General features: G+C 32.1%; 1 protein-coding gene across 4 annotated transcripts in view; it reads left to right on the forward strand.

The window, feature by feature from the left end:
- LOC143051569 (disintegrin and metalloproteinase domain-containing protein 10-like) overlaps positions 1–12,474 on the forward strand; it is a 57,057-nt gene that overhangs the window by 23,569 nt on the left and 21,014 nt on the right. For all 4 annotated transcript variants that reach the window (XM_076224455.1, XM_076224456.1, XM_076224457.1 and 1 more), the window contains 4 exons: positions 7,849–7,995; positions 8,753–8,945; positions 10,797–10,969; positions 11,434–11,632. In XM_076224455.1, the coding sequence (XP_076080570.1) occupies positions 7,849–7,995; positions 8,753–8,945; positions 10,797–10,969; positions 11,434–11,632 (712 nt within the window). The remainder of the gene's footprint in view (positions 1–7,848; positions 7,996–8,752; positions 8,946–10,796; positions 10,970–11,433; positions 11,633–12,474) is intronic.

The raw sequence follows: 12,474 nt of genomic DNA on the forward strand, positions 1-12,474 counted from the left end.
GAAATGTAGGGTGAGTCTCCAGGGATCACCCCTACCCCTGTCATTTAACTTGTGAACAGTCGAGATCCCTGCCCCCTAAACTCAATTTGTTCTCTCTGTAAAAGTATTATGAAATATACCAGGCTAGTCTCTATGGGTCGCCCCTCCCCTTGTCATTTGAGAATGATCTTTTTTCTTGAAAATGGTCGAGATCCCCTTTAAACCATATATACTGTATTCCTTTTAATAATGTCAAATTGATTTGAATGAAATATACCGGGCTAGTCTCTGGGTTTACCCCCTCCCCTGCCATTTGCGAATGTTCTCATATTTTGTAAACGGCCTAGATCCCCACCCCTAAACCATATATATTCTTGTATGGGAAAATAAAACAAACCCAATGAAATATAGGGGAAGTCCCTTGGGGGGGGGGGGGTAACACCACCCCTCCTGTGTGAAAACATGTAAATGGTCAAGATCCCCACCCCTGAACCATATATATTAGTGTAAGTGACAACAAGACAAATCAAATGAAATAAAGATAAAGTCCCTTGGGGTCACCCCACCCCCTTATGTTTGTAAATTTGTAAGTGGTTGAGATCCCCACCCCTTAAGCCTATAAATTATTAAATGGGACAATACAACGAATCAAAGGAAATAAAGTGAAAGTCCATGAGGGTCATCCCCATCCTCCTTTTTGAAATGGATCACCACCCCTTAACCATATAATATTCCTGTTCGTCATTTCAAGAAGATTTGAATGACATACAGGGTCAATCCCTAGAAGTTACCTACATGTATGCATTTCACTTTACTAGACCAAACCAATTTGTACTTGAACTTGCTCAATGTCAGGCGACCATGGGAATGACAAATTATTGGAGTTTTGTTTGAGAGACCTCCTAACAGCATCCTGTTACAATTATTTTTATCTGCTGAGAGACCACCTTTACATATTATATTGATCAGTGTTTCAGCAAACAACAGAATTGTCTATTCAGTATTATTTTCCTCTCACATGAATCACTTCTTATTAATTACATGGCATACATGTTTTCCTATGAAGTTACACATCTATAATTCTTACCCCAGATGCTTAGCCACATAAAGCATTAACCTTTTATTTGAAAAATAGATAGTCTTTGTTTCTACAGCAGTGAGAAGAACATGTTCTGACTTATAAAAGTCTGAATGTTCTGACTTATAAAAGTCTGAATGAAACGCGCGTCTGGCGTACTAAATTACAATCCTGGTACTTTTGATAACTATTCTGACTTTAATTTAAAAAGACTCGGAATGATATGAAGATACTGACTTGTTTTTAATGTTTAGAGTATTTTAGTATATGAATGCTCTTGTCATGCAAGTACAATAAGAATCCCTGACAAGACTTTGTTCCCAAAAAATATATATTAAAAATAACAAGTGTACAATTGAACATAAATTACAAAGTTATAAATGTTGCTAAAAAATCTATTTAAAAACACACAATAGATAGTTGTCTTTCAACTTTAACACACAATAGATACTTGTCTTTCAACTTTTACATGTATTTAAAAAACAGTGAAAATATTATGTATTATATGTACCGCTTCTTGAAGGACAACAAAGTCACCAAACTAAGTCTGATTTTCTAAGTCTTTTCTCCTCAACATTTTTTTAAAACAGAACCATAATTTGACCTGTTTAAGTCAGTTTACAGAAGAAAAAAATCCGATCAAACTAGGTTTCTTCATCTTACCCCCCCACTTTTTTTTCTCCTTATCTGAATCTGCTACTGTTGAGTTAATTAATTGATTTTTTTTTTAAGAAACAATTCAGTCAAATGGTTTTTGGAATAATGTTTTTTACAACCAAAAGTTTTATATGTTAACATAACAGAAAAAAAGTCGTGAAAATACAAAAATAAAATACATTTTTAAGATATTAATTTGATGAAATTTGTTAACAAAATACATTTGAATATAAAATATACCAAATACATTTTTTTATAGTCCTCATTTTTGTGACTTGAGGGGACCTTATTTCGTCATTCTTTTATCTGGTTTCCCATAAATTTTAAAATCAATATGAAAATCCTAGACTTAAAAGTTGAAATAAGTTTAGTTTTGACTGACTCTTTGAAGTCAGAACATGATTTGACCTGTTTAAGTCAGTTTACAAAGAAAATTAAATTCAATCTAAACTAGGTCTTCTTCTTCTAAACCCCCCCCCCCTTTCTGAATCTGCTACTGTTGAGTTAATTAATAAGTTTATTAGAAACAATTCAGTCAAATGGTTTAAAATAATATATTTTACAATCAAAAGTTCCATGTGTTAACTTAACAGAAAAGAAAGGTCATGAAAATACAGAAATATAATAAAATTTCGAGATGATTTGATGAAATTTGTAAACAAAATATATTTGAATACTTTATTATTGGATGTCTTTTATCTGATTTTCCCATACATTCTTAAATGCATATGACAATGCCAGACTAAAAAGTTGTAATAATTAGCTAAAGTGAAGTTTTTGACTGACTCTTTGAAGTCAGAACATAATTTGACCAGTTTAAAACAGAATACATTGAAATATTGAATATGCAAAATATTTTTTTTATAGTCCTCATTATTGTGCCGTATGTGGACTTTATTTCCTCTGTCTTTTATCTGGCTTTTACGTACATTTTAAATCAATATGAAAAAACTAGACTATAAAGTTGGAATAAGTTTAGTTGGGACTGACTCTTTGAAGTCAGACCACGATTTGACCTGTTAAAGTCAGTTGACAGGAAAAAAATGTCCAATCAAAACTAGGTCTTCTTCCTTTAAGCCCCCTCCATATCTGAATCTGCTACTGTTGAGTTAATTAATTCAAAATTTTTTTTAAGAAATAATTCAGTCAAATGATGTTTAAAATAATGTTTTTTTTAAACCAAAAGTTCCAAATCTCAATTAAACAGAAAAAAAGTCATGAAAATACAGAAATAATACACTATTTTTGTTTTAGATAATTTGATGAAAATCTTTAGAAATCAAAATGCATTTGAATATTGAATATATCAAATAAAAAGGTTCCACACATTTTTAAATCAATATGAAAATCATGGACTTAAAAGTTGAAATTAGTTTAGTTTTGACAGACTCTTTGAAGTCAGAACATGATTTGACCTGATAAAGTCAGTTTACAGGGGGGAAAAATCCAATCAAACTAGGTTTCTTCATCTTAGCATCCCCCTTTTCCTTTATCTGAATCTGCTACTGTTGATTTAAATTAATTGATAGTTTTTTTTCTTGAGAAACGATTCAGTCAAATGGTTTTTAGAATATATTTTTTTACAAATTTTAAGATCTATATGTAAAAAAGTCATGAAAAGGCAGAAATAGAATAAATTTTTAAGATATTAATTTGATGAAATTTGTTAACAAAATACATTTAAATATAAAATATACCAAATACATTTTTTATAGTCCTCATTATTGTGACTTAAGGTGAGCTTATTTCATCAGTCTTTTATCTGGGTTCCCATACATTTTAAAATCAATATGAAAATCCTAGACTTAAAAGTTGAAATAAGTTTAGTTTTGACTGACTCTTTGAAGTCAGAACATGATTTGACCTGTTAAATACAGTTTACAGAGATAAATTAAATCCAATGAAAAATAGGTCTTCTTCTTCTAAGAGCCCCCCCCCCTTCCCCCACCCCTTTTCCCCTTATCTGAATCTGCTACTGTTGACTTAATTAATTGATAGGTTTATCAGAAACAATTCAGTCAAATGGTTTAAAATAATATATATTTTACAACCAAAAGTTCCATGTGTTAACTTAACAGAAAAGAAAGGTCATGAAAATACAGAAATATAATAAAATTTCAAGATGATTTGATGAAATTTGTAAACAAAATATATTTGAATATAAAATATACCAAAGACATTTTTTTATAGTCCTCGTTATTGTGACTTTATTATTGGGTGTCTTTTATCTGATTTCCCCATACATTCTTAAATTCATATGACAATGCCAGACTAAAAAGTTGTAATAATTAGCTAAAGTTTAGTTTTTGACTGACTCTTTAAAGTCAGAACATAATTTGACCAGTTTAAAACAAAATTATACATTTAGATATTGAATATGTAAAATAAACTTTTTTATAGTCCTCATTATTGAGCCTTATTGGGACCTTATTTCCTCTGTTTTTTATCTGGCTTTTCCGTACATTTTTAAATCAATATGAAAAAACTAGACTATAAAGTTGGAATAAGTTTAGTTGGGACTGACTCTTTGAAGTCAGAACACGATTTGACCTGTTAAAGTCAGTTGACAGGGAAAAAGGGTCCAATCAAAACTAGGTCTTCTTCCTTTAAACCCCCTCCATATCTGAATCTGCTACTGTAGAGTAATTAATTCATAATTTTTTTTAAGAAACAATTCAGTCAAATGATTTTTGAAATAATGTTTTTTTTTAAACCAAAAGTTCCAAACGTTAATTTAACAGAAAAAGTCATGAAACCACCAAAAGTTCAATTTGTTAACTTAACAGAAAAGAAAAGTCATGAAAATACAGAAATATAATAAAATTTCAAGATGATTTGATGAAATTTGTAAACAAAATATATTTGAATATAAAATATACCAAAGACATTTTTTTAGAGTCCTCGTTATTGCGACTTTATTATTGGGTGCCTTTTATCTGATTTTCCAATACATTCTTAAATGCATATGACAATGCCAGACTAAAAAGCTAAAGTGAAGTTTTTGACCGACTCTTTGAAGTCAGAACATTATTTGACCAGTTTAAAACAAAATTATACATTTAAATATTGAATATGCAAAATAAACTTTTTAATAGTCCTCATTATTGCGCCGTACGGGGACCTTATTTCCTCTTTCTTATACCTGACTTTTCCGTACATTTTTAAATCAATATGAAAAAAACTAGACTATAAAGTTGATACAAGTTTAGTTGGGACTGACTCTTTGAAGTCAGAACACAATTTGACCTGTTAAAGTCAGTTGACAGGGAAAAAATGTCCAATCAAAACTAGGTCTTCTTCCTTTAAGCCCCCTCCATATCTGAATCTGCTACTGTAGAGTTAATTGATTCATAATTTTTTAAGAAACAATTCAGTCAAATGGTTTTTAAAATAATGTTTTTTTTTTAAACCAAAAGTTCCAAATGTTAATTGAAGAGAAAAAAAGTCATGAAAATACAGAAATATAATAAATTTTTAAGATAATTTGAAGAAATTTGTTAACAAAATATATTTGAATATTAAATACTAGTATACCAATGCAAATAAACTTTTTTATAGTCCACATTTTTGTGACTTTATTATTGGGTGTCTTTTATCTGAGTTTCTTATACATTTTTAAATGCATATGACAATCCCAGACTTAATAGTATTTTACTGACTCCTTGAAGTCAGAACATAATGAGACTTGTTCAAGTCAGTTTGCACAACAGGATTTACCTCAATGAAATATTAAGATATCAAAAATATACCAAATTATCTTTTATATAGTTCTTACAATTGTGACTTAATATTTGTGATTTTTTTTTCCTACTTGTATCCATACATTCTAACTATTACATCACAATCATGATAATGCCCGACTTTTACAGAACTTTGCAAGCCATTTAGTTTTTGACGGACTCTTTTAAGTAAGAACATGATTTGACCTGTTCAAGTCAGTTTGAAGAACAAAATTTCCAATCAAAGCTAAGTGTTCTTCCTCTCAGTCTTAACCCCCTTCTGAATCTGCCACTGTTGAGTTTATTTATTAATAGGTTTTTAAGAAACAATTAAATCAAATGGTCATTTATCTTAGACATGTTAGAGGATCTTGCATGTAGTTTATGTGTCTTTTATCTGACTTTTCCATACATAACATTAATATCATACATGTATGGCAATGCCTGACTTAAAAATTTCTATAAACTTAGTTTTTGACTGATTTTTTTAAGTAAGAACATGATTTGACCTGTTTATTTCAATTTGTCTGAACATGCCCATTTGACCTGTTTAAGTCAATTTGTCTGAACATGATTTGACCTGTTCAAGTCAGATTGCAGAACATATTTTCCAATCAAAGCTAGGTGTACAATGAGTTCCTTTAAGCCCTGCTTCTACATCTGCCATCTGTGAATTTATTATTTGATAAATGTTTAGAAACAATTAAGTGAAATGGTTATTTATTTTAGGGGATCTTACAAACATTTCCTATGTTCTGAAGTTCCCATACTTTCATTTAATATCATATGTCAGTGCCCCACTCTAAAAATTGCAATAAAATTTGTTTTGGACTGACTGTTTTAAGTCAAAACATGATTTGGCTTGTTTAAAAGAAAATGCATTTAAATATTGAATATACCAAATAATTTTTTTTATAGTCCTCATTGTGACTTAAGGGGACCTTATTTCCTCTGTGCTATATCTGGCTTTCCCATACATTTTTGAATCAATATGACAGAACTAGACTTGGTTGAAATAAGTTTAGTTTTGTCTGACTTTTTTAAGTCAGAACATAGTGTGACTTGTTTGAGTCAGTTTGCACAGCAGTATTTACCTCAATGAAATATTAAAATAATAAATGTTTTGCTCTTGATAAATTTAGCTAAAAGTGGATGAGAATAAATCCTTTATTTTTTCCTTGGAAGATTCAAGGTATAGTCATGGTACTAGTAAATGTATCCAATATTGTATTTTGTTAATCTTTTGATATTGACAGAAAATTGTATGATCCATTTTTTCTCCTCTGGTTTTTGTTTGTATTTTGAAATGATTGAATTTGATGAGATAGATATTTTATGTTAAGATTCTGGAAAGAAGAAGGTTTGATGAGCCCCACTTTTTAAACTCTTTGATTGGAAACTAGTAATCACTATATGTTTATGGAGATTGACAACACAGTGGTAGTAATGACTGCTTCAAGTCAGAACAAAAAATGACCTCTCTAAGTCAAAATGCATCAAAAAGGGACATAAATCTTATTAGAATATGAAGATATTAAGTCACAATATTTTGTGCAAAAGCTGACCTGTGGAAGTCATTTTATGATAAATTAAAGTCTGACATAAACTGACCTGTACAAGTCATATTCTGTTGAGTGCAAGAAGGGAGACAACACTTACATCAAATTATATCTGACCTATGGAAGTCATTTTATTCTGACTTGTTTATGTCAGAGCTCTGACTGTTGTATACTCAGATATAAATTGAAACAATATAAAAAGGATATTATTTACATATGACCCATTATACTATAGTAAAATCCAAACATTGTACCGCACCGCATGAATGAGCACTTCTCTTTCAAATCTCACCACTTCTCCCTATCAGTTTCAGAAAAAGAAATCACTTCTCCCTATGATTCTGAAGTAGTGTGAGCCCTGAAAGATCCTGACATGAAAAATATGAGAAAATTGATGGCCTAATTTATAAAGCCTATTTGATAAATTAAAGGAAGAAAAATACCATTTTAATCCAGACATTTAAAATTTGTTCTCAACTTCCCTATTATATTTTAGAACCCTTGCAACAACTTTTTGAGGGGTCCGTAGGTGGCCTGTTGCAAGGGCAAATTTCTGTTCCTATCCAATTTACCCTCATTTTCCAGTGCCAGTCTAAATTTCCCCCGACTATCATCCCGAATGGCCTCTATTATGACAAGACCTACCTATTGTATTTATAGTAAACTTGTTCTCTTCCTGAATATGCATGAAATATTTGCCACTGGACGTTAAGCAACCAACAATCAATCCATCAATCAATCCCTATTATATTTTAATATTTTCAAATTTGAGTGGCTAGGAGTAAGAGGATGGCAACTGAAAATGACAAAAGAGAAATGAAATGTCATGTATATAACAGAATATTTATCTTTTCAGAATGAGGTATTGGCTAAAGAAGATATAGTAGGAACTTTTGCTTCACATGTTGATGCAATTAATACAATCTATTCAAACACAGTATTTAAAACATTTGACGACTCAATAGAATACAAAGGAGTCAGATTTAAAATCCAGAGAACTAAGGTAAGTAAAATAAGAAATTAGCATTAATTGTGTAATCTTCACTTTTGAACTAGTTATTCACTTGTCATTTCAAGTTGTTGTTTTTTTTTTCGTTTTTTTATATAGATTAGATCGTTGGTTTTCCGGTTTGAATATTTTTGCACTAGTAATGTTTGGGGCCCTTTATAGCTTGTTGTTTGGTGTGAACCAAGGCTCTGTGTTGAAGGCCGTACATTGACCTATAATGGTTAACTTTTATAAATTGTTATTTGGATGGAGAGTTGTCTCATTGGCATTTACACCACATCTTCCTATATCTTTTCACCTGATTACAGGTTATCTCATTTATGATGGCTGATGAAGTAAAATAATTTACCTTTGTTAGTTTGCATAAAACATTGTTCTTTGAAATGATATACAACCAGGGGATGACATCAGTGCATTACATATGAAAGGTTTTGCATTACTTTTGGGGGAGAAATGTCATTATTTTTGCACATGCCAATCACCAACAATTTGGTTCAAGTAAAGCTAGTTAGAAAAACATGTTGAGCCAAGCGTTGTTGTTTGTGCACTTGTGATATTTGGATCTTGTGTTTTAGGATATTTATAAGCATTGTAGATCCATAAATAAGCTATACATTATTAAACTAAATAGAAAAAGGATGCCAGGGTAAAGAAGCCTTGGACAATTTCTCACAATGAATTAAAGTATATTTGTATCTATAATGTAAAAAGTATTATTAAAGTAAAAGAAGACATAAATGAATTATTTCAGATAATGACTGATACATCAGAAAAGTGTGGAACATCCCAAGCAAAAACCCTGTGTAGCGACAACATTGACGTCAGTAACTTCCTGAATGAAAACTCACTTATTAATCATTCTGCTTTCTGTTTGGCATATATCTTTACATACAGAGACTTTACACAGGGAACACTAGGACTTGCTTGGGTTGGATCTTCTGGACGTAAGTAGTCAGATTCAATCTTCATCACACTTTAACCACAATTTTGTTTTGGTTTCTCATATCCAAGCTACACTATAATTAAGAGAAGTTACACCTTTGTTTAAAGTCCATTAATAATGATAAACATCAATCTATACATATTGGTTAATGATACATTTAATTGGTCTCTATACTCCTTGCATTAACATAATTTTTAAGAAACAGAACTCTCTTTTGAAACTACTTACAATTGATGGGTTGAAGATAAAATCTAAAATTTAAATTAAGGTGTGAGCTTCAAAATCCTAGATGGCTAAAATTACGTAGACAAAGTAGATAGAAACAATTTCCAACTATAGACCACGGTTATTATTCCATTAAAATGTTCCTGTTGCACCACATAGATTAAACTGCATTTAAGTATAGTTTAACATTCTGTAACAACTTGTAAATGCTATTTTGCAGCAATCCTTGGTTGTAACTTCTATTACCTTTTTGGAAGGTCTAAAAAAGCTTAGAAAAGACACTTGCTCCCTCTAAAGCCTCGGTCACACCGGATAGCATGAACAGACGCCTAACGGATGAAAATAAAAGTTGTTCTTGACAAAATTGTTATCCATTGGGAGTCTGTTGATGTACTGACCGAATAAAACGGATGTGTAACGGATGCATAATGAACACACACCGGATATGTAACGTACGAGAAATGGAAACGTACCGGACAGAACGGATGTCGAACGTACATCCAACGGACAAGTTCCGCATAAATTGGACACATAACAGAAGCGTACCGGATAAAACGGATGAACAAGATATACGGAAAAATCAAAGGCGACAATAATAATACATGTAAATCGCATAAATATTCAAAATGTTTCTGTGTAACTGGTTTTGGTTTGTTCTTCAAAATTCCGCCAAAGGGCAGTGTCTGGCCTGAATAAGAACTGCTTGATTGTGTTGACGTGCCTATACTCTAAGATCGATTATGAATAATAAGAATTCATGAACCTTAAGAAAATCTGACATACCAATAATTGGCATTTCTGACGCGAAATTTTCAATTGGCATTTATCTGTTTCAGATCCGTTCATCATCTGTTTTATCTGTTATACCTCCGGTAGAAGTCTGTTTCTCATCCATTTTATTCGTTAAACGTCCGGTAGAATTCTTTTGGTGAATTCATCTTCAAGACCTCCAACAGATGTATAACGGACACGTAACGGATACAAAACGGAAACGAAACGGACGAGTACCGTACAAAACAGACGCCTAACGGACGTTCAACGGACATTTTATCCGTTGGACGTCCGTTCAAAGTTTTGAACATGCTCAAAATTTTCCACCTGACATAACGGATGTCGACGGATAAAACGTACCCTTAACGGACATGCAACGGATATGGACGGACGTCTAACGGATAAGAATGGACGTCTAACGGACATGAACGGATTGAAAAAAGTTATCCGTTAGGCGTCCGTACTAGCTTTCCGGTAAGGTGTGACCGAGGCTTAAGGTGTCCAACCATCATTGATCATCCTCAATATTTGGAAGTGGATATGAATCTTTATTGGTTACTGCATTGATTATTCTATAGTCAATGTACCATCTTACTGATGTCATCTTAAAAATGAAATGAGGTTGTATGATTGCTAATGAGACAACCATCTTAAAGTCCAAACAACAAAGTTTGGTGAGAAATCACATGTAACTTAAGAGTTTCAACAGTGAGCAAAACAAAGTCACATTGAAGGCTTTAAAAAGCCTGAGTATCACAATACTAAAGTTTTCAATTTGCTCTCATCTTAAATATGAATAAATTATTTGTCACTGAATGGTATAAATATAATTGATAAATATATTATTTTATTACAGAGGCTTCTGGAGGTATTTGTGAGAAGTACAAGTCATTTCCTGAAGGTGGTAAACAAGTTATGAAGTCTCTGAACACTGGTATTGTGACTCTGGTGAATTATGGAGATGATGTAGCTCCACGTGTATCACAGCTAACATTCGCACATGAAGTTGGTCATAACTTTGGATCACCTGTAAGTTTTATTTTCAACTGATTCTCATTGTCAATTTCTAGATGTTAGTCAAGATATGAGGCCGGCTTACTTGTATCTGTTGTTTCGTTTATCACAAGTTCGATGGGATGGAGGCATTCAACATAGTCACCAAATTTAGAATTATTAAGTGAGATGACATCTACTATAAAGCGGAATGTAAAGTTAAGTGATATTGCTAACTTCATTTCTTTCTTCCTTAAAAATGTTCCTGTATGAGGTCAGCCTCATATAAATAAAGAAACAACTGTTCATGAAAAGGGGTACAGTTTGTTCCCAGGGGAATGCAAATTGTTTGTTGATAAGCTTGTCCTCAGAACATAACAAGTATGTTGTCAAGAAATCAAACAACTTGAAATGAAAATTCAATTTACTGTTTTACAAAAAAAAACAGTGTGGTTGCAAGTCCATGTACTAATGCTTGAAGCATGTATTACATTTTGTAGCATGACAATGGACAGCTATGTGCCCCTTATGGTACCAGTGCATCAGATGCTGGCCAAGGTAACTACATCATGTATGCCTCGGCTACAAAGGGAAACCAGCCACATAACGATGAATTCTCGCCTTGTAGTAAAGACAACATGACCAGGGTTATGGATGCTGTGTTTAATAGAAGATATGGGAAAGAAAACTGCTTCCAAAGTATGTATATAATTTCAGCCAGAAATGTTTAGTTTTCAAGGTACCATAGTTATTTTTGTCTCGCCTTGACGTAGTCAAAAAGTGAGACATAGGTATGCTGTTTCCTGTGTTGGCGTCAACAATGTATTTGTTTGTGATTAGGTCTAGTTTATGGGGAACCACAAGTGATAGGTCAATCATATTTGGTATGCAGTTGTATAAGCATTGGCACATCTCATTTCCATGGAGATTATTTGGCCCTGCCCCTTCAGTCATGGTCTATTGACTTCAATAGTTTTGCTTATTTAACATGTATTAGTTTGTGATTAGGTCAGTTTATGGGAAACCACAAGTGGTATGTCCATGATATTTGTATGCAGTTGTATAAGCATTGATATATCTCATTTCCATGGAGATAATTTGGCCACCTTAGTCATGGTCTATTGATTTTGAAATTTTTTCTAAGTTATCATGTATTAGTTTGTGATAAGGTCAGTTCAAGGGGAACCATAAGTGGTAGGCCAATGTTAATTGGTATTCAGTTGTGTAAGCATTGGCACATCTCATTTCCATGGAGAATATCTTAGTTTGTGATTAGATCAGTTTAAGATGAACATGATGAACTGTTAATGTTTAGTCAATGATATTTGGTATGCAAATTTATTCGCATTCGCAAGTATTGTTTTCATGGAGATTATATAGCCCCACCCCCTCTTCATGGTTCATTGACATTGAAACTTTTACATAGTTTACAAGTTAATGTTTGTATTTAGGTTTGGGAACGACTTATAATAAGTCAATGGTATTTGGTATGCAGTTGTATTAATATTAGCATTGGCACATCTCATTTACATGGAGATTGT

The sequence above is a fragment of the Mytilus galloprovincialis genome, chromosome 11 (genome assembly GCF_965363235.1).
Source record: "Mytilus galloprovincialis chromosome 11, xbMytGall1.hap1.1, whole genome shotgun sequence".
In the NCBI taxonomy this organism is placed as follows: Eukaryota; Metazoa; Mollusca; class Bivalvia; order Mytilida; family Mytilidae; genus Mytilus; species Mytilus galloprovincialis.